This window comes from Rhodnius prolixus, unplaced genomic scaffold, assembly GCF_049639745.1.
Source record: "Rhodnius prolixus isolate KJV_2025 unplaced genomic scaffold, Rpr scaffold_4, whole genome shotgun sequence".
Classification (NCBI taxonomy): domain Eukaryota; kingdom Metazoa; phylum Arthropoda; class Insecta; order Hemiptera; family Reduviidae; genus Rhodnius; species Rhodnius prolixus.
The window spans coordinates 32,073,303-32,092,192 of NW_027411614.1; the positions used below are offsets into that span (position 1 = coordinate 32,073,303).

Sequence of the window (18,890 nt, forward strand, 5' to 3'; positions counted from 1 at the left end):
TTAAGGATTCCAACCAGCTGAGAAATGAATGTAACTGACAAAAAAAAAAAATCATCTTACTGCCAGCCCAACGACCAGCATTTTAGATTGACAACGACCCACGCTCGTTCAGTCAGCAAGCACTCATATTTCTTCTGTTATTGCATGTTTCTATCAGCATTCTGTTGCATATTTTTGTTTAGGCAGAATAAATTTCATTGTCTAGTGTTTGCAATTCAATATTAATCCGTCATTTCCAACAGTATCACTGTCACACGGTGTGAAATGAGACCATTTTTTCATTAAGTTTTTAAGTAATTCTCATATCATTTATGCTTCTACCAATGAATGAACTACCAAGTATACCAAGTATAATGAACTACTTAGTATGTTATAATCAAGTAAAAACTCCGCACCCCAAAGAAATACCGATAATAAGTACTTTTTCTTCGAGTTAAGATAAATATAAATATTTTTAAAATAAAAGGAATATACACTAGAATTAGTTCACATCAACATACGTTTGAAGTCCTTCCTGAGCTTAATTTTTAGAGTTTATTCATGGAAATAACAATGCATTAAATTAACGAAAACATGAAAAAATAAAGTATATTCAGCACTGGCATAGTAATTGTTTGCCGGAGTTGATTGTATGAATAAAAAGAAGTCCAAACTATCAGAAAATTTAAGAAAACATCTATCATAGTATTATACTGTAAAAAATTAATCATAAAATATTTATGTTTTTAGAGAAAATAGTATGCTTATATATTTCTGTGAGACAATGTGAATACAGAATGTTGACTGCTATGTTATTTATAAATACAAACTGAATGGTATAATTAAAGACACTATTACAAAAAAAAAATATAGTTTTTTAAAAAGTGGCCACAGAGGGTGTTTAATCAAATAGAATTCTCCCTTTGGCATATCATAATATTCTAGTTTTAAAAAAAATCAATGTCCTTCGACATAACTTTGGGTAGCCTAATCTGGGGAATTTTCAAAACTTTGACAACATATTTAAAGTATAGCCAAAGAATCTCCATAGGGGCCCAGAAAAGTCTCCAAGTATTTCATGAAATGGGGCATATAAGATGTTAGAAGGAACAGCTTCTTTCCTAGAGCGCCAGTACTCTCTACGATTGTCAAATTCTTTCACAGAAGCAGCAGAGATTGAGGTTAACTATTCTGCCTTCCCAGAAATTACTGTTCATTTGCAACTCCTACATGTATATGTATATGCAATTTTATTTTTATTATTTGCAGCGATTGTGAAAGTGTCTCATTTTTTAATTCAACAATTTATTTTTAAATAATTACAAAACAAGGAAGTCAATATACATTTTCTAAAAGTAACAAGAAATTTTGCTTTACTACTACTTCTAAATATCCAGAATCTTACTGGTAAATAATACACATAATACATGTCTGAGTGGATGTTACCAGGCGTCACAATATCTGAGAAGTTAGAGGCGAGAACCGCAGCGCTATGAAGTCTCCATTCCCAGTCTTTGCCTTGGATTTTTCTTTTAAATGTTAAATATTTGAAATTTATTGGAAGTGTGATGGTATATCCACCTATGACAATATCTAATTTGGTACTTAGACGTAAAAATGCCGAAAAAAAAATAATAAGCATTACTTAGTGGATGCTACTAAATTTAACTTAACGCACGTTTTGATCTTTCCCATTTTATAATACTAGTGTTCCTCAACAAAAGCGTCTTTCGCAAAAGTAGTTGCCATTGAGTACTTGTTTTTGCAATGTGCAGATGGAGAAAAGTTGGTCTCTTACGGCAAAGTAGTTTATTACATTTCAGTTATCACTGCAGGCCCACTTTAAAAAACAAAAACAAAAAATCTGATAATATATTTCATTGAAGATACAAAATTATTTTTTTACTTACTGAATAATTTTCTTTTCTAGACTCCCCTTCCTTGGTCTACATGTCCAACTACTTTAAATGGAACTATAGTACCAGAATGTGATAAATCTTCAGAGACGGCCTACTTTTGGTACAGGACAACGCTGGATGTGAGTCCTTCAATCAATGAAACTGGTGGATTGAAATGGTGGATAGTGCTGTGCTTGTTGTTGGCGTGGGTGGTTGTTTTCTTTATTGTTATGAAAGGGATACAATCCTCTGGTAAGGTGAGTAGCCTTTACTCTTTTTAAGCAACGATTTATCGAAAGTAGTTTCAATAGCACATAAAAATCTTATATATCTTTCATTTCAATTGAATCAATTTACTATACAGGGTGAACCAGTAAGTATTGTCCATAGGCCTACTGTGTGTAGTACCTCTAAAATGGAGTTCAATGTCGTATTGGCCAACTTCATATTTTCCCCTGTTCTTGAGTGACGTCACTTTAATTTTTTTTTCTAAAATCATTACTTTTTTCCAATAAAAATGTTATTACTCAGAAAGTTTTAGTCCGAATTCGATTCTGACACGGTTAGAAAGACAGATAAATTTTCTAAAAATTGATACCATTTTGAAGCATAAGTTATTCTCCAAACAGCCTCAATCTTCCTCCGAATGCTGGAAAAATAAAAGTAATCGAAATTTTTAAGAAAACTCATTAGGCCCTTACGTGATCATTATCCGACCTAGGTGCTGGTACTTTTTATAAAAGTTTCCTTGTTTAATGGGCTTCCTAACGGTATATCATTTTCCAGGATTCCTTTATCTTCGTATGAGAAATTACGGTTGTTTGACAAGAAAACGTGTTCGCGAGCACTCAACAGAGTTAGTTATCAAGTTGTTTAATTCAATGAAAACTGTTTTAGATGGACCAGTGGTCAATTTTTAATGTAGATTGTCTCAAAATAAGGAAGTCAAAGGTTAAAAATTGCACTAAAAAAAATAATTAAAATAAAATGAAAATAATAATAAAAAAAATTCTGATCTCTCTGAAATATTTGAGAAAATGTTAGGAAATATTTTAAAAAGTACTATTTTTATAAACCAAAGTTCATATGTACTTACTCCAAATTACAATTTCACACCCAACTACGCTGTTGAAAAAGAAAAGAATGTGAATAAATATTTTTTAAAGTGCAGTTTGTAACCTTTGACTTCCTTATTTTAAGACACTATACATCCACTCAAAAAATTATAATAAGGGTACAGTAATCCTATTTCTTTGTATGGACCAAAGATATAATTAGAGATGCTCACTGTCGAAAGAAAATATTTATAGTCCATTGCAAATGTTTGTTATTTGTTCCAGGTTGTTTACTTCACTAGTTTGTTTCCTTACATAGTGCTCACAATTTTCTTTATAAGAGGAATAACTTTGAAAGGAGCTGGAGCTGGTCTTATGCACATGTATACTCCTAAGGTATGTTAGCTAATTATAACAAAAACCAAAAACAACATGTTTATTCGTTTTGATAAAGTCTGGTAGATTTTCTTCAGCAGCATCTCAGAAACCAAATTTTGATTATACAGACTATTTTTGGTGCATAGATAACATGGTTTATCAGCACAATATTGTTTTTTTTTTGTTTTTTTTTTCAATTAATATTTTCATTTTATCAATTTTTGCTTCTAGGTGGAAAAGCTATTAAATCCAAATGTTTGGTTAGACGCTGCAACACAAGTTTTCTACAGTTTTGGTCTAGCTTTTGGTTCGCTGATTGCTTTTGGTAGTTATAATCCGCCAAAGAATAACTGTGTTAGAGATGTTATCCTAGTTTCAATATGTAATGCGATCACGGCCATATATGCTTCGTTAGTAGTGTTCGCTATACTCGGCTTCAAGGCCATGCTAAATGTCGACAAATGTCTACATAAGTGAGTATACAATTTCTGCAAGTGACTTCTATTTTTAAATGTCCAGTGGTGATAATGATTCCGCTCCCAATTATTATGAATGGTAAAGATAACTCTGTACAATATAAGACCCAGGAAAAATATGTTATAGCAAAAACTTGCAGTAAATTGATTGTATTTAAATATTTATATACATATAAATCTAAATAATTTTAAGGCCAGTTTTTCGCAGAAAATTTGGGCAACATATATCTATAGCTAGTCTAGATGTACCTGCTTAATCATACAATTACTTCAGTTAGAAAATAAACCTCTGAAATCAAGCTTGTAGTTGAGCAACTATTAATATGTTTTCAGTAACAAATTAAGGCTAGAAGAGTTGACAAAAGCTAACACTGACATACCCAGTGATCTTTACAATCAAGTGAAAAATTTGCAGCCACCGCATACTAATCAATTTGGATTTGAATTATGCAGTTTAGATAAGCAATTAGACCAGGTAAAAAGTTTTTTTATTATTATTATTTTTTATTTCTAAAAGTTATGAACAACTATAACAATGCTAAAGGAATATTTTTACCTGTATAGACATAAAGACCAGACCTAGATTTAACCGACTAGGAGCGAAAATCGACAGATCAGTGTAAGTAGGCGTTCAACGACTGTTGAAATTAATTGTAAGGCGACTATGAGAAATCTTCTTTCTTTTCTTAAAAAATTTATAAATTTCTTTTTTCATCATAAATCTTGCTTAGTAACTTCAACTTTTAACATTTTGAAGACTGTTTTCTCCTTAGAACGCGGCTTTTATCTTCTAGGAGGCGTCTCGTCTTGAAAAACCTACATAAAGTTAAGAGAGATTGGACAGTTCTTAACGCTTGGTTGAGATGTGAACCCTTACGTAATACATGTAAAAAAGGAAGAAGTTATAATATGATTTCTTCATGTGAACTGTTTCACTGACAACTTCTTGAAGTCGATTATTACTACTATTCTGACCAACCTTTAAAACAAATCAAATTATGACGTCTTGCTGTTCCATTTGTCAATTTTTCTAGTGTAACAAAGAAAAATAAATCGAGTCTTCCGTCCGAGATAATTTTGTGGAGAAAAGATCTCTTACCCGCTGAAAAAGCAGGAATCCTTAGAGGGAACATTTTTTGTCTTACGTCTAAAAGCTTTCATAATGTTACACATGTTCATGCTTCATGAAGTACAAAAAAAAAGTTGAATTCCGGCACAAAAGCCCAATAATAATAAGTGTCACTGCCCTTGATAAACTAAACATTCAAGATCTTAAAAACACAGGTTTATCATCAAAGTATTGTTACACGTAGGTGAACTCATTTGGTATTAGATTGTCGTTCCAGAACTACTTATATACTACTTTTTTAAGAGTCTTACTCTTTAACGTCACTATATACATCATTTCTTGCAATTTTTGCAACATTAATTTAGGTAAGAATGATTTCAGAGCATATTATTCGTCCATGAGGAATGACCAAGCTTTGCTATCTAAACCTACTCGTAAAATCTTTCTATTCAGTTTTAACCCAGTCCTGAGTGAATGAATGAATAAAGATATTCTTATAATTTCCAAATATTATTTCTAACTTTTAGTACTCTATAGCCATCGAGAAATGTTAATGACAACATTTTTATGTTGTCGCTATGATTATAAGAACTAATATTAAAAATATAACCGCTAGATGGGGTAGCAGGTTTCTACCTAAACTTATCTCGCCTAATAAGTGTAGCAGCCAAGCAACTTTATTTATTAATGAGGTCAGAGGTTTCCATTTATGCCATGACTTGTATCACTGCATTTCTGTTTGATAAATTTGTCTGATTACCTATTTTTAAGCAGAGACCTGCAAAAAACAAACCGTAGTAATGTAATAATAATAATAAGACACTTTATTGAAAATAATTACAAACTTTAGAATGGAAAACAAAACAAAAGCGTTTACGGCTTGGTAATCCGTCAGCCGGAAGTTAGGTGCTTTATTTTATATATAATTAAGTAAAAATAAAACAACAAGTGAACTTAATAGAGATAAGAATTGTATAAAGCAAAAACTATCATTAATAAAGAAAAAAGAACATTATAGTATTATAAATACAACAAAGAAAAAAATTGCCTCCATAAAGTACTAATAACCATTCAATGAAAAAGTAAAGAGAAAATTAAAAATTAAAACAAAAATAAAATTAATAGACATGAACAGGAAGGGATTAGCTATGCGGTTAGCGTACTGGACTCCCAGACGGAGGTCCCGGGTTCGAATCCAGCTGCTGACCCTTAGATTTTCTCTTCCTAGGAGCTTCTTACAACTCACTGTCCGGTGATGGACAGTGTTGTCTGTAACGAGAGAACACTGTCCGGAGGCCGGCAGTGCACTGAAAAAAGCTCCGGGCGCCAATAACCTTAGATGTTGACGCGCCTTAAATCATTTTAAAAAAAAATAGACATGAACACATAAATAAACTAATAATTAAACACTTGAATTAATTGGTATCTATACAACCAGGCAGAGCGAGCATAATTAATAAGGTTGAGACAGTTAGTAGAGTTTAAAAGCTCTCTTAAATTCGGCAAAGTTACAGAACGAACACCGAGGTGTCGCACTCTTAATTCTGCCAAGATAGGACAGATGGCCAAAAAATGAAGTTTCCTCTCTGGCCTTTAAATTGCATAGTGAGCACAACTCTACCTCCGTGTCAACCCAAGGGGTAAAATTCAAAAAGAGCAGTTCGCATCTCATCTTAAACAGCCAACGTAATTCTTTTAAATTTAATTCTGTAGACTGAGATGAAAAAGAAAATAGACAATCATTAACATTAAGCTCTCTATAAAAAAGATATCTATTAGAATCTTTTGCACTTGTAACAACACTTCCCGATGAACTATATTTTATCTGACAGAATAGCAAACTGATTCTTCCACACTGAAACATTATTATAAGAGAAACTGAAATTAAGACTCTATTTTTCAGACAGTTTTATCCAGCTGTTAAACCAAAAGGCCGTAGTAATATAAATAAACATCAAAATTCTGGTTTATTTTGTATTCTTCCAGGCGGCTGAAGGGACAGGACTTGCTTTTATTGTATTCACACAAGCTATCGTAGAACTACCCGGAGCTCCATTTTGGGCAATAATATTTTTCCTAATGTTACTATCACTTGGGATAGGTTCTCAGATTGGCATTCTGGAGGGAATGTTATGTACAATATTTGACATTGATTTCTTCAAAAGGATCCGCAAACCATATCTGACAGGTAAGATAATTTTTTATTTTTAAGTACATTCAAAGATGCTTGATTCCAATTTTGTTAATGTGCAAACTTTCTGTTACAGGTTTTGTTTGTACAGTCTGTTTTCTAGTTGGTCTCATTTTCGCTTCGGGAGCTGGTGAATACTGGCTGAAATTATTCGACAGTTTTGCTGGAACTATAGGCTTAGTAATGATAGCTCTGTTGGAGATGATTGCCGTGATGTTCATTTATGGCCACGAAAAGTTAGTCATTTATTAACTACAATTAACTTACCTCTTTATAGTTTAAAATTAAGCTTTAAATAATTCTCATTTGAACATGCAAATTATCACGTTTGAGATTTGAAAAAAATATTTTCTTCCAATGAACTAAAGTTTTCAATTATTTTTACAGGTTCACTAGAGATATCGAAGAAATGACTGGATATCGGCCTGGCCTTTACTGGCAAATAACTTGGAGATTTCTCGCTCCTGGTATAATGAGTTGTATCTTAGTATCAAGTGTGCTCTTCATGATTATTAATAAACCAAGATATATGGCTTGGGATAAAGAAATCGTAAGTATAAATAGAAGCAATACGTACTTATACAAACTTTAGTATCCTTCGGAAAATCTAAATTTTCTTGAACAGAAAGTTTCGTAAGGGCTTCCAAATCCGCGCTTCTTGTTTTAGAGAAATCAGATACCCAAATTGCGGAGAAGAAATTTAGAATTTTATAAAAATCGAAAATAGAATTATATTAACTCTTATATTATACTTCCTTATCTTTCTTCTTCATCATGCAACTAAACTACTTTTATATTTACAGGGGCAAACCAAAGAAATGCAATATCCAGGATGGGTGATGGCTATAGCAGTCGTAATCGTGCTAGCTTCTATACTTCCTATAATCTTAGTCTTCCTATTACGAAGATTCCAGATACTAAAATTGGATGTAGATATCCACCAAGGAGCTATAAGAAGAATTGATACTACTGTATCTACGAAGGAAATGATAGCTGATGTAGATGTAAATACTCATTTCGTTTAATTCTGCCTCTAATTATTTTTGTCTGTAAGAGCAGACCTTCAGCCTACTACTAATTATGTTTCATCAATAGAATATTGTTGAAATTCACGAGGTTACATTAGTAAAATAGAATATGTTAGTGAATGCAAGAAAGCCCCAGTGAGATCCCCGATAAACAGACCCTCAACTGAAATACAAAAAAATATTAATCTAAAAATTATTCAGAGTAATAGCTCCTTCTGAGTCCATGCTTACCACTGCAATCAATAACTTTTTCGATGGTAATAGAATCTACAAAATCAAAAAGGAATAGGTTTCTTCTTCCCTTTAATTAAAATATTAAAGAAGCCAGATTTTAAAACAGCTCTGCATACACTGGTATCTCCTTATATTTGAGGCTTAAACTCACCCTTCGATTGGCCCTTATGCACGCAACTAGCTCTGTTCAGTGGAATCTGAGATGTACTTAAAATTTTCAATGATAATGTGAACTTAGCCAACTTGGAGCACTGCAACTCATTTGCAAAATCGTTTTCTCGATTCCCTCAATACAATTTCAAGTAGTTCCCTAGACCCACCTGTATTATTAAGCGAGCCGATTTACTTTAGAATTCATTTTTTTGTTATTATCTTACAGGTATGTTTTCCTTATTAAGATAAAAACATATTCAAACTATTTTATTTTTCAGTTGGATGAATACGATTCAAACGAAGAGGATGAAGATGAAGAAGATATGAATCGTACAGGAAAGACATTCAAAATGGAAGTAATGGAGTTCTAGCACGAAATGAGGGGTCCCGTACACCTATAAAATTTTAAAAAATACCACCCAATTTTTTTCTTTTTATGATTAGTCTTATCTTTCAGAAACCTTCTGAACAGGATTCCTTTTTTTCACGTTTTATATGAAGGGAAGTACGGGATCCCCAAGATTTATAAATCAAAACGTAACAAAAGTAACATAAATAATAATAAATAAAAAATCTTGCCCCACTTTCGTCATGCAAGGAGAAGATTCCGGGCAGATTTACGCAATAAGACAATAGTAGATGTGGTGTTATTTATAAATATATACATATATTTATATATTTACATATAAATAGGACTTATGCTTTAAGATAGGATGCTACAGTAACAGGTGATAATGGAAGGTTAATGTATAATATAGCGAATATTAAAAAAAAAAAAATACCTTCCGCTCCACAGAATATTGTTAGGGTAGACCTCGTAAACGAAACAAAAAAAAAAAAAAAATAGTTAAAAACTAAATTAATAAATCCATAATATTAGCCACAGTAATGAATTTTTAATTGAAAGAATCTTTCTTTCCCTAAAACAGACAAAACTCAGACGGACTGTGTACAAAAAAAGACGTAGTCCTTAAAAATTGTAAATTATCAACTAGTAAAGTAAAAATGTATTAGACTACTCTACCATTAATTATATTGATCAAGCAACGTTACCACGGATGGATACCAAGTTTTCTTTCCCTTTTTTTTGGCTTTTAAATTATGATTTTTTTTTTCAATTTTTGTTAATGTAAATATTTTTTTTTCTTTATTTAGAGGTAGTACAAAATATTTTTAATAATAAAAAAAAGTACTTACCCTTGAAAAAAAAAAACCCTAAAATGTACATAACTGCTAACTAAATTAGTTGTAAAATTTATAAACAGTATTATACAGATGATAATATATATATATATAAATAAATTTATATATAATTACAGTCCTTCAAATTTAGAAGCACAATTTTCAACATCCCCGGGCATCAAATGCCTTGAAAATTTCCTAGATACCTTAAATATATTTAGTACGATATCTGTGTATTTTTTGTTTTTTAATTTTTGTTTTGTTGTAAAGAATATATGGAAATAAAGGTGTTAAATTATAAACGCTGTAGTTTTTTTTTCAAACTTTTTGAACAAAATTTCTGAAAACTAAATGTATTTTTTTTTCAGATATTTTTTATTTTCATTTTAGTTCCGTTTTATAGATTATTTCTGAGATCCAAAGAACAGATTCTTTCTTTGGGAAAGTATCTCGGGTGCCGATTGACCAACTGACCCCTAGGATTAATACCACTTTATTTTTAATTTATCACAATACGCTTTTTTTGTACTTTCCTGAACTGGTTCGAATTTTCTTCCGTCATCAGAGATTATCAGTTTGGTATAGAGAATTTGAGTTAGCAAATGCAGCATGAGACGGAATCTTAGTTGAACTAAAATTGTAACGTCAAACTGATTAATTAATCAAATCAGTGAAATGAAATATATACTTATAATTGTGATAAATTGCATAGAATTCCTTGTAGTAGAAATTGGAATTGCAGCATTTTGGGTAATATGAAAGATTAGTAAAATTTATCTTGCCATATCTCCAGAATTATTGCATCTATAATGTTCATGATTCTCTCAATTGTGGTCACAGTTGTATTCAATAATTGTGCTAAATTGCATAGAATTCCGTGCGGTAGGAATCTTGATATGAGACTCGAAAGTTAGGTAATATGAAATATCAGTAAATTTTAACTTCCAATATTTTCGTTAGCATCATATCCTAAATGTTCATATTTCTCTCAATTTTAGAGATAGTTGTTGTCTATAATTGTACCTAATTACAATTCCGACCATTAGAAATCGAGATATTATGATTCAAACTTTAGGTAATATGAAAGTTCATTGAACTTTAACTACCAATAATTCCTTTAGTATTGTATCCTAAATGTTCATATTTCTCTCAATTGTGGAGATAGTTGTATTCTATAATTGTGCTAAATTGCATAGAATTCTGTGCGATAGGAATGGAGATATTAAGACTCAATGTTTAGGTAACATGAAAGATTAGATATATATATTCAGGCTCAACGTCCAGCTACCAAATTAGGCGAACGAAGAGGACTAGCAAACTACTTCAATAATTCTTCTCACAAACATTTATAAATAAATGAACTCTAACTACTAGTAAATGTATTTTTAAAAATCTTTTTTTGTTATTTAATTCAATCTACGCATGAAATTCAAAGTGACACAGAGGTAGTCTACCATTTCAAATAAACTTGTAGACAAATAAATTTTATTTTACAAACTAAGAATTAAAATAAATTATTAACAACTAAAAACCTTAAGTACTAAGTGTGCTAACTCTTGGGATTAAGAAATTCTCTGGCTTTTCTATGTCTCATACTGAAAACAAAAGAAATTTATTTATGAGACATTTAATAAAATCGAAAGAGAAGCGACAAAATTGACGAAATGAAAAAAATAGTACAAACTTACTCAAAACTAAGAACTGTTCTTCCTACAACATTTGATTCTTCTATATCTTGTAAAGCTCTATCTATTTCTTCAGGTAAATACACTCTATCAACAAATGGCTGTAATAACTTTTTATCAATCATTTTGGTTATTTCATTCAATATAACACCGTTTTCTCTATTTGAGCGCCATAATTCAATTCCAAACAGCCCCTATAAATAAAAAAATGGTCAAAGTTGAGTGTTTTTCAACGTTACACTTTTTCTGCACTTTTTGACGATCAACCCTTATACAACTGTCCGGTAGGACAGTTTTAAAACCACAGAATGTTGCTAGAGGTGATCGAATATTCTGAAAGCTTACTAAATAATTTTTTACTCCTGTTCGCATAATTTCAATTAAAAAAATAAACGCTATATCTCAAAAGAGAAGATACATGTTTTGAAGTACTTTACTTTTTTAAAAAAAAAAAAAAACCTTTTTTCACTCTTTTACAGTTCTGAAGAAATAAATAATTTGGGCATTCTATGAAAAACGAAATACGACAAAGAAATATTTAATCCGAAGATAAAGAGTAGTAATTTCTTCAGCTTGCCTAAAGGAACAAACATATCACCATCTTTTTTCGCTACCCTAAACACTGAACTTCAAATGATTCTCTTTATCACAAAAAAAAAATAAATAATAATAATCATCTCAAAGAACAAGAGGCTTGAAAACCTTGTTAGGAAAAGGCTAGGGCTAGGGCTTAGCAGAAATGGAAGGTCCTTCGTTCGAGACAAACATGTAAATGAAAAGGCTAAATGAAAAAGGTTAAAAATAATGTATATGCTTTCGCACCCATTCACAAAACTTAATTAGTTAGTTTGACGTGAAAATAGGCGATTACTTTATCTTTCCTTGCTTTTGAAATAATTGGTGCTTAATTCAAAAAAATCGATTAAAAAAAAAAGAAAAAGTTAAATAATTTCCTACGGTCACTTTCTTATTGGTTTCGAATTTATTTCATTTAATTCATTTATCTTTCGTAAACATACACATAAATGATGTATACGCGACAAAACAAATTGTTGGTACGCAGTTTATTTAAGCTTTATAAAAAAAAAACAAAGCTGCAAATCTTTGAGTAACGTTAAATATGAAGTATCAAATCAAGTATGAAGTATCAGTATCATTTGTTGAACACAAACATCACTTTCAACACTGAAATATCATGCGAAGAAATGCCTTTATTTGAAGAAAATAAAGAATTTAACTTACATGGGTAAATCGTATCCACATTGAGTAGAGAGATCCTAGAAAAAACCCAAAACTATCGGAATGCAGTTTTTGAGGAAGAGCATTAATAATTCTTCCATCTTCAGTACAGGCAGAAGAACAAAATTCAGTAGCCAATGGTCCAACAGTGTTAAAAACGATGTCAAACCTATGACAAAACACACACAAAATTTATACATTTTTTAGTTAAGTAAGAATTTGGGATTAATAGTAAGCTCTTACTATTATTAATAACAAATTTTTGTCTAATGTTTTAAATGAAGCTAGTCAACATCCTCCTGAGAGGAGAACATGGTACCTCTTCTGATGGGAAGAGGAATTGGTAGGGAAAGGTCTTCATGATAACAAAAGAGCTATTGAGAGACCTGACTGAGGTGAAACGATAAGAAAAACCGTCGGAAAGGAAATTATTCTAGAAACACTTAATTGAATTTATATAAATTTAGATTACCTATTATTGTGTGAGAGATGTTTATCAACGTCACCAGATTCTAACAGTAAAACAGTTGAGGCTCCTAAAGCCTTCATGGTCCCTTTCAATTTGTTTGTACATGTAACAGTGACATTTGCACCAAATGCAGCACAAAGTTGTACCAAAAACCATCCGCAACCAGTGCTTGCGCAATGTATTAGTATTCTGAAACATAAAATTAAAATCTACTGTGAGCAACCACACGATTTCCTTTACTTACAATCAAAATATGATTCATAACGTATCAACAAAGGGAACAAGATTCTTCTGACTTATGTTATTATAAGGGTGCCTAAAAAGGCGCGGGATCCGAACCCCTTCTAAAAATAAAATTAATGAGAGCACTCCAGAAATAACTTATTATTTTCGTGTTGACAGAAGGAGATCAAAAATTATAAGAAAAACTCTTCTATAAATCTTGAAATTATATCGTCACACGTCAAAAACTTTTCTCTCAATAATGCTTAAGGATTTTAGAATAAGAAACTATCACTCTTACATAATAAATGTTAAAACATCTATCGACTAGATTTAGAATAATAAAAAAAATACTGGACTTTTTGAATTGATACTCGTTCAACATGAAGGCGTAAAAAGCTATAAACATCATAAAAGCTTACCTTTTGGTGTGAGCATTACGGTTAGACAATTTCGCTTCTACAACAACTGCCGTCCACGCTAAAGTTGCAGAATATGGAAATGAAGCAGCTACTTCAAAAACTATTCTGAAAATATTACATCCAAAATAGTATTTTTTATAAAATTAATTTATTTAAAAATGTCTTAAACAATTGAAAAAAACAAAAAATGCTTGCTATATTGTGAAGTAACCCTAATATAATGAACTGAATTTCTTTTTAATAAACTGAAAAGTTCCTTTTACTACAAAAGAGACAACACAAGATAAAGGAAACGCACTCACCCTGAAGGCATCTTAGCAACATCTTTTGTGTCTAAGACGACGTATTCAGCCAAAGTACCAGAAGACCATGGATCTGTAACGAAGTAGACTTGGTCACCAATTTCAAAATCCTTCACTTTGCTTCCAATTTCCACAACAATTCCAGCACCTTCCCTACCTAATATTAGTGGCAGTTCAGATTGGCAATTCTACAAGGAATGGCAAAATGTTGAAATAAACATGCAAAAAGGCAGTTATGATTGTTAAAAGAAGTATAATAATAATATTAGAAATAAAAATAAATTATTCGCCCTTTCTTAAGGGAATTAGAGTCGATACGTAAAATATGGAATGAATTACTCCATGAGAAGGCAACTCTTTGCCTTAACTTTAAAAAAAAATCACAATTGTTTAACGGTCAATAGTTTCCATTTATAAAAGAGAAATATTTCTCTTAAAAAAAAAATCCTACAGAATTTCAGAAGTTATTTTCATTACAAAAAGCTAGCCTTGGAAAATTCATTCTCAATACTATGAATGAAACCACTAATTCAGTGAAGTTCACCCAAGACTGAGTCAAAATCTATGAAGAACTGAACTTCGTATTCAATAAGTATCGTTGTGTGTTAAGCTCTTAGTGAGCTGACCCACATTTTCTAATTTAAAAAAAAATATATCTCATAATATAATTTGTATGTAGTTTATTATATACAAATATACTAATAAGATGAAAAAATAATTGCCAATTTCAGTCATGATATTTATTTATTGTGCCGAGCTTTCGACCTAGGGACTAGGTCGTTTTCAGGGTTTTTTTTTTCCTACTGAAAATAATGAATCAGTCAACAAAAATACTGAACAGAATACACTAAGTTAGACTATTTTTTTTTAATTACTATTTTTGAATACGGCTTTTAATTTTAAGATGGACACAATCTTTACTTGCCAGCTTTGAGAACCTTCTTTCTATTCAACTTTTGACTTAAAAACTAATCTGTCCCCAAATAATAAATTTCATACTTACATAGTTATAAATATTTACAATTCCACGTAGTGTTCTAGCAAGTCCACAACTAATTTTTACATCTATAGGATCCAAAGTGGCACATTTAACTTCTATTAAAAGTTGTGTAGGTTTGTACAGTTTAGGCACAAAAGCATCTTCTAATAGTGTGATGGACTATTAATTTAAAAAAAAAAAAAATTAAAAATTAAACGAAATTATAACAATAACAAAAATTATGCTAAATGTATTATGTGAATTTCCACACTATATACGATGTTTCTGCTTTTGTTAAAGAAACATTTTTCTTTCACTGTATCCAAACATTCACTCAAACTTTTTGCAATGAATCCATATGGGTTTTTTAAATTTATCCTCAAATAGAGCAAATAGAGGATGGTGACAAATAAATACAGGAAATAACTTCATCAAATACAAAAACGAAGGTAAATATAAAAAGAAGAAAAGCATTACCGAAAAACAAAGTTTGAAGTATAATTATTATTAGGAATCTAGATTTAACACATTCAATTTTTATTTCAGCATCCACTTTATTTAGGATTTAATGCCATTTGATTACCGTATAATATGAACAAACTTAACGTGATGGGGTAAAAAAAAAGATGTTAATAACGTCCTTATCAGATAGCTGAACACAAAATGCTACTTTTTAAAAAAAAAAAAAAGTTGTGAATTCTGCCCTTTTATTTGTCAGAAATGGGGCTCTTAAGGAGGTCTGAAAATCAATACAACAACCCATTATATAGAAATTAGTAAAAGAAATTTTTTTAAAAATGATATATTTATAGAGCGCTAAAGTAAAAAAAAATAATTCAAGTATTACTTATTTTTTCAGGTGGGCTTCAACGTCCAATAGGTGTCATGGTCGTAGGTTACTAGAAAACTTTCTTTACTATAAATTACCCATGATAACCATTAAATAAAATTCATGGCCCAGGACCAAGAATCATACCCAGCGTACGACTAAGCTTTGCAGGTCTCGCCTTAACCTCGGCTATCGTTGCGCCTCTAATTACATTATATTTATGCATTTTATTTCTTGGTAACATAGTTTAAAATTATGAATGTTGTGATCTGTTAAAAGAAACTAGGTTTTAATTAAAATATTACTACTCTTAATTTCAACTTTGCATTCACAAAAGTTGGAATTCTTGGTATTCTTTGTTATTTTTACTGTAAAACAATTCAATAATATAATGTGCATTACAATGTAAAATGATTTTTCTGTCTTTTTAAATGAACAAAACTTCGCCATAGCCGATCCCAAACACATTTTGAGAAAAGAGGAAAGAATAACCTGAATGAGATCGTCAGACAGTTGTAAGGTGTGCAGGCACCATAAGCCATCGACTTTACGATGCAGGGATTTGTGGACCAATTCCTTACAAGACTTAAGTCTAAAGATTCAAAGAAATAATTACAGAGTCGATAGTCGGAGTTCATGATATCAAACTCAGTGCGGTAAACAGTTTAACATAAATTGGAACACAGTAAAGGAAATTAACGATAAAAACGAAAAGTTAATAAATGAGATAAACTCTTCTCTCATTTCTTTTTCCGCAGTACTTTATTAGGTCTGTTGTTTAGGACGCTCCCTGTTCAATCTGGCACACTGTATCCAGCATACTGTATTGAGTTATCTACAAAAATAAGTAAATGTACATTAAATGATAACATATATAAATACATTTCAATAATTCCATTTCAATACGATCGCCTTGAAACACTAAACGTGAAAAGAGGACTGGATCAGCTTGGAGTCGTTAGGGCATCACGCTGAAATAGCTAAAATGTTGTGAATCTGTTATCATTTAATGTAGATTTGCATATGTTGTATTATTGTAGGACTATAGTGGAATTTTATTTCTTGGATGTCAAAGACCTCTTAAACTCTTCTAGGCCACTAGCTTAGTACATTAGATTTACAAATAAGAAACTATTCTGGAATCTAATACTTAGACTAAACCCTAACACACTATTGACTTTTCAATTAATGGAGAAATCTGCCAAATGTACTGAAGTCAAGAATATTTAACTTTAGAGAGACAATGAGGGTTACCAACCTCAAAAGTGAAATAAATAGCATTATATCTCAAGCCACATAAAGCTCTAGTAAACTTATAGAAATAAAGGGTTAGCATGAAATAAAGCTATGTGACACACTCACGTCTATTCCGGTGAAAGCTGTTGCTGCAATTGCTTTCATCAGAACATTAGGTTGGCGAGGAGTTTGTAAACAGATCCCTATTACAAGGCCCAAGCTTGAACCCACTGTGAAACCGAAGCAACAGGCGTACAACGTTGAACGATTCACTGTAAAAGAAACTAGTTACAACAAAAGAACTTTTTCATAAAAATTTCAGATTTATTTTCGAAGTAAACAACTAAAAGACTAACCTATCAATAAAGTATTAGAAGTAAGTTTATTGATAAAAACAAAAAGTGATTGATTAGCAAAAAGTTAAATAAAATTTTAGAAAATCTTACTGTCATGTCCAATAACTCTCGAGAGATAACCACATACATATTGAGGATCCACTACTATGCTGAATTTGTCAATCAATTCCTTAAGTGCTTCTAGAACTTTGTCAGCCGATCCCTTTACTACAATGCGAACAGATTGTGCTTGATGTGATGCTAGAGCTTTCATAATTAATTCTTCCGTTAGTTGGTAAAGTTTCTGTGTTGTTTCGTACATCCATACCTGGACGAATATGAAGATATGTATTATTTCATACTGCATATTAACATTTTTATACTTAACTCTACTTAAATGTTAGCATTTTTCAAAACTATCTACCCTATTAAATTTAAAGCTTAAAGTGAAGTAATTGATATGGTGTACACTCCAAAACAAATTGAAATAGAATACCCTCAAAATAAAGTTCAATAAATTGTGTCACCGAAACTATTCTTTAGTGAACGCACAAACTTCTTAAAAATTAGAATACTTATGCAAAAATTTAACTCTACATTTATCATATCAAATTAAACGTTACTTTAAAAGTAAAAAAGCTGAAGTTAAAGTTTAGAAAGAGATCACTCACTAATAGTAGATCCAACATCACTCCTTGAGGATCTAGAGATCACAAGGCGACCTAACCTTCACTAAATGCCTTTGCGTCCTACTGTTAAAATTATCAATTTAATTACATAACTAAAATTCTACCTACTTGAAGCACTTCCACTTTTTGACCAACATGAAAAGTCACCTCGTCCATTACTGTGAGCCAGACCCTCGAAAAGGGCAATTCTTCGGATCATGTCATGTTTTTCAGTTGCTTCATTACAATTTGGAACATAAAAATACGTTCTTTACATAAAACTAGTGCTACCAAATTTAAATGGCATTACTTTAACGAAAACACCTCCTCTTAGCAAGTGTGAAACCTTCACTCTAAAAAAAACACTGCCAGTTGAATTCAAATGAAATACCCTCATCTTAGAAACATGTTAGCTGACATAAAATAGAAAACCATTTTGTACTTTCTAAGTAAACAATATAATGAAAACTATTATTGATTTTTTGAAGTGTATGAATTGCATTATAAAATTCATAAATTAGACGTCAGCAATTATAAAAAATTATAGTTGCCAAAATTATTTGAATTTGAAAAAGTGTGATTTTAAACAAGTTGAAAACTGTTGTGTTGAGTTCTTGAAATATAATTAACATAGGAATCTAATTTTATCGACCTTTACTAAAAAGAGAAACGAGTTTTAAAAAAATCAATGATTTTTGTGATACAGTATGTAAAGAACTGGCGGGCGTAAGTATAGGGACCTTGTGATTCAACCTAAATAAGAGTTAAGAAGAATTGAAACGCAAATGATGGGTGTCTCAATTTTTGATATTACGTGTTACGAGTTAGTTACCGGCTATAAGTGCGGACTAGGAAGTGGAA

General features: G+C 31.1%; 2 protein-coding genes across 3 annotated transcripts in view; one reads left to right on the forward strand and one right to left on the reverse strand.

The window, feature by feature from the left end:
* LOC141455969 (sodium-dependent neutral amino acid transporter B(0)AT3) overlaps positions 1 to 9,674 on the forward strand; it is a 61,781-nt gene extending 52,107 nt beyond the window's left edge. Inside the window, exons 4-12 of the mRNA XM_074131495.1 lie at positions 1,910 to 2,134; positions 3,218 to 3,328; positions 3,542 to 3,783; positions 4,120 to 4,261; positions 6,842 to 7,043; positions 7,123 to 7,282; positions 7,434 to 7,596; positions 7,850 to 8,050; positions 8,740 to 9,674. Of these exons, the coding sequence (XP_073987596.1) occupies positions 1,910 to 2,134; positions 3,218 to 3,328; positions 3,542 to 3,783; positions 4,120 to 4,261; positions 6,842 to 7,043; positions 7,123 to 7,282; positions 7,434 to 7,596; positions 7,850 to 8,050; positions 8,740 to 8,832 (1,539 nt within the window). The 3' untranslated portion in view covers positions 8,833 to 9,674. The remainder of the gene's footprint in view (positions 1 to 1,909; positions 2,135 to 3,217; positions 3,329 to 3,541; positions 3,784 to 4,119; positions 4,262 to 6,841; positions 7,044 to 7,122; positions 7,283 to 7,433; positions 7,597 to 7,849; positions 8,051 to 8,739) is intronic.
* A 1,432-nt stretch (positions 9,675 to 11,106) lies between these two features.
* On the reverse strand, positions 11,107 to 18,400 carry LOC141455970 (NAD(P)H oxidoreductase RTN4IP1, mitochondrial-like). 2 transcript variants are annotated; one of them, XM_074131497.1, is made up of 10 exons: positions 18,159 to 18,400; positions 17,473 to 17,689; positions 17,153 to 17,298; positions 14,986 to 15,141; positions 13,983 to 14,170; positions 13,681 to 13,785; positions 13,040 to 13,225; positions 12,571 to 12,736; positions 11,332 to 11,522; positions 11,107 to 11,238 (listed from the first exon to the last, which is right to left on the reverse strand). In XM_074131497.1, exons 1-10 carry the CDS (start codon positions 18,204 to 18,206, stop codon positions 11,193 to 11,195), a joined length of 1,449 nt encoding a protein of 482 aa, XP_073987598.1. In that variant the 5' UTR covers positions 18,207 to 18,400; the 3' UTR covers positions 11,107 to 11,192. The 2 variants fall into 2 exon arrangements, with proteins under 2 accessions (XP_073987598.1, XP_073987599.1); XM_074131498.1 differs by lacking the exon at positions 18,159 to 18,400 and adding an exon at positions 18,033 to 18,151.
* Between the last annotated feature and the right edge of the window lie 490 nt (positions 18,401 to 18,890).

Coding starts and splice junctions, on each gene's coding strand:
- LOC141455970 (XM_074131497.1), bottom strand. CDS start 18,206: ATGGACGAGGTGACTTTTCATGTTGGTCAAAAAGTGGAAGTGCTTCAA. Junction 13,226..13,680: donor CGTAATGCTCACACCAAAAG/GTAAGCTTTTAT, acceptor TTTATGTTTCAG/AATACTAATACATTGCGCAA. Junction 12,737..13,039: donor CATCTCTCACACAATAATAG/GTAATCTAAATT, acceptor GTTTTGTCATAG/GTTTGACATCGTTTTTAACA.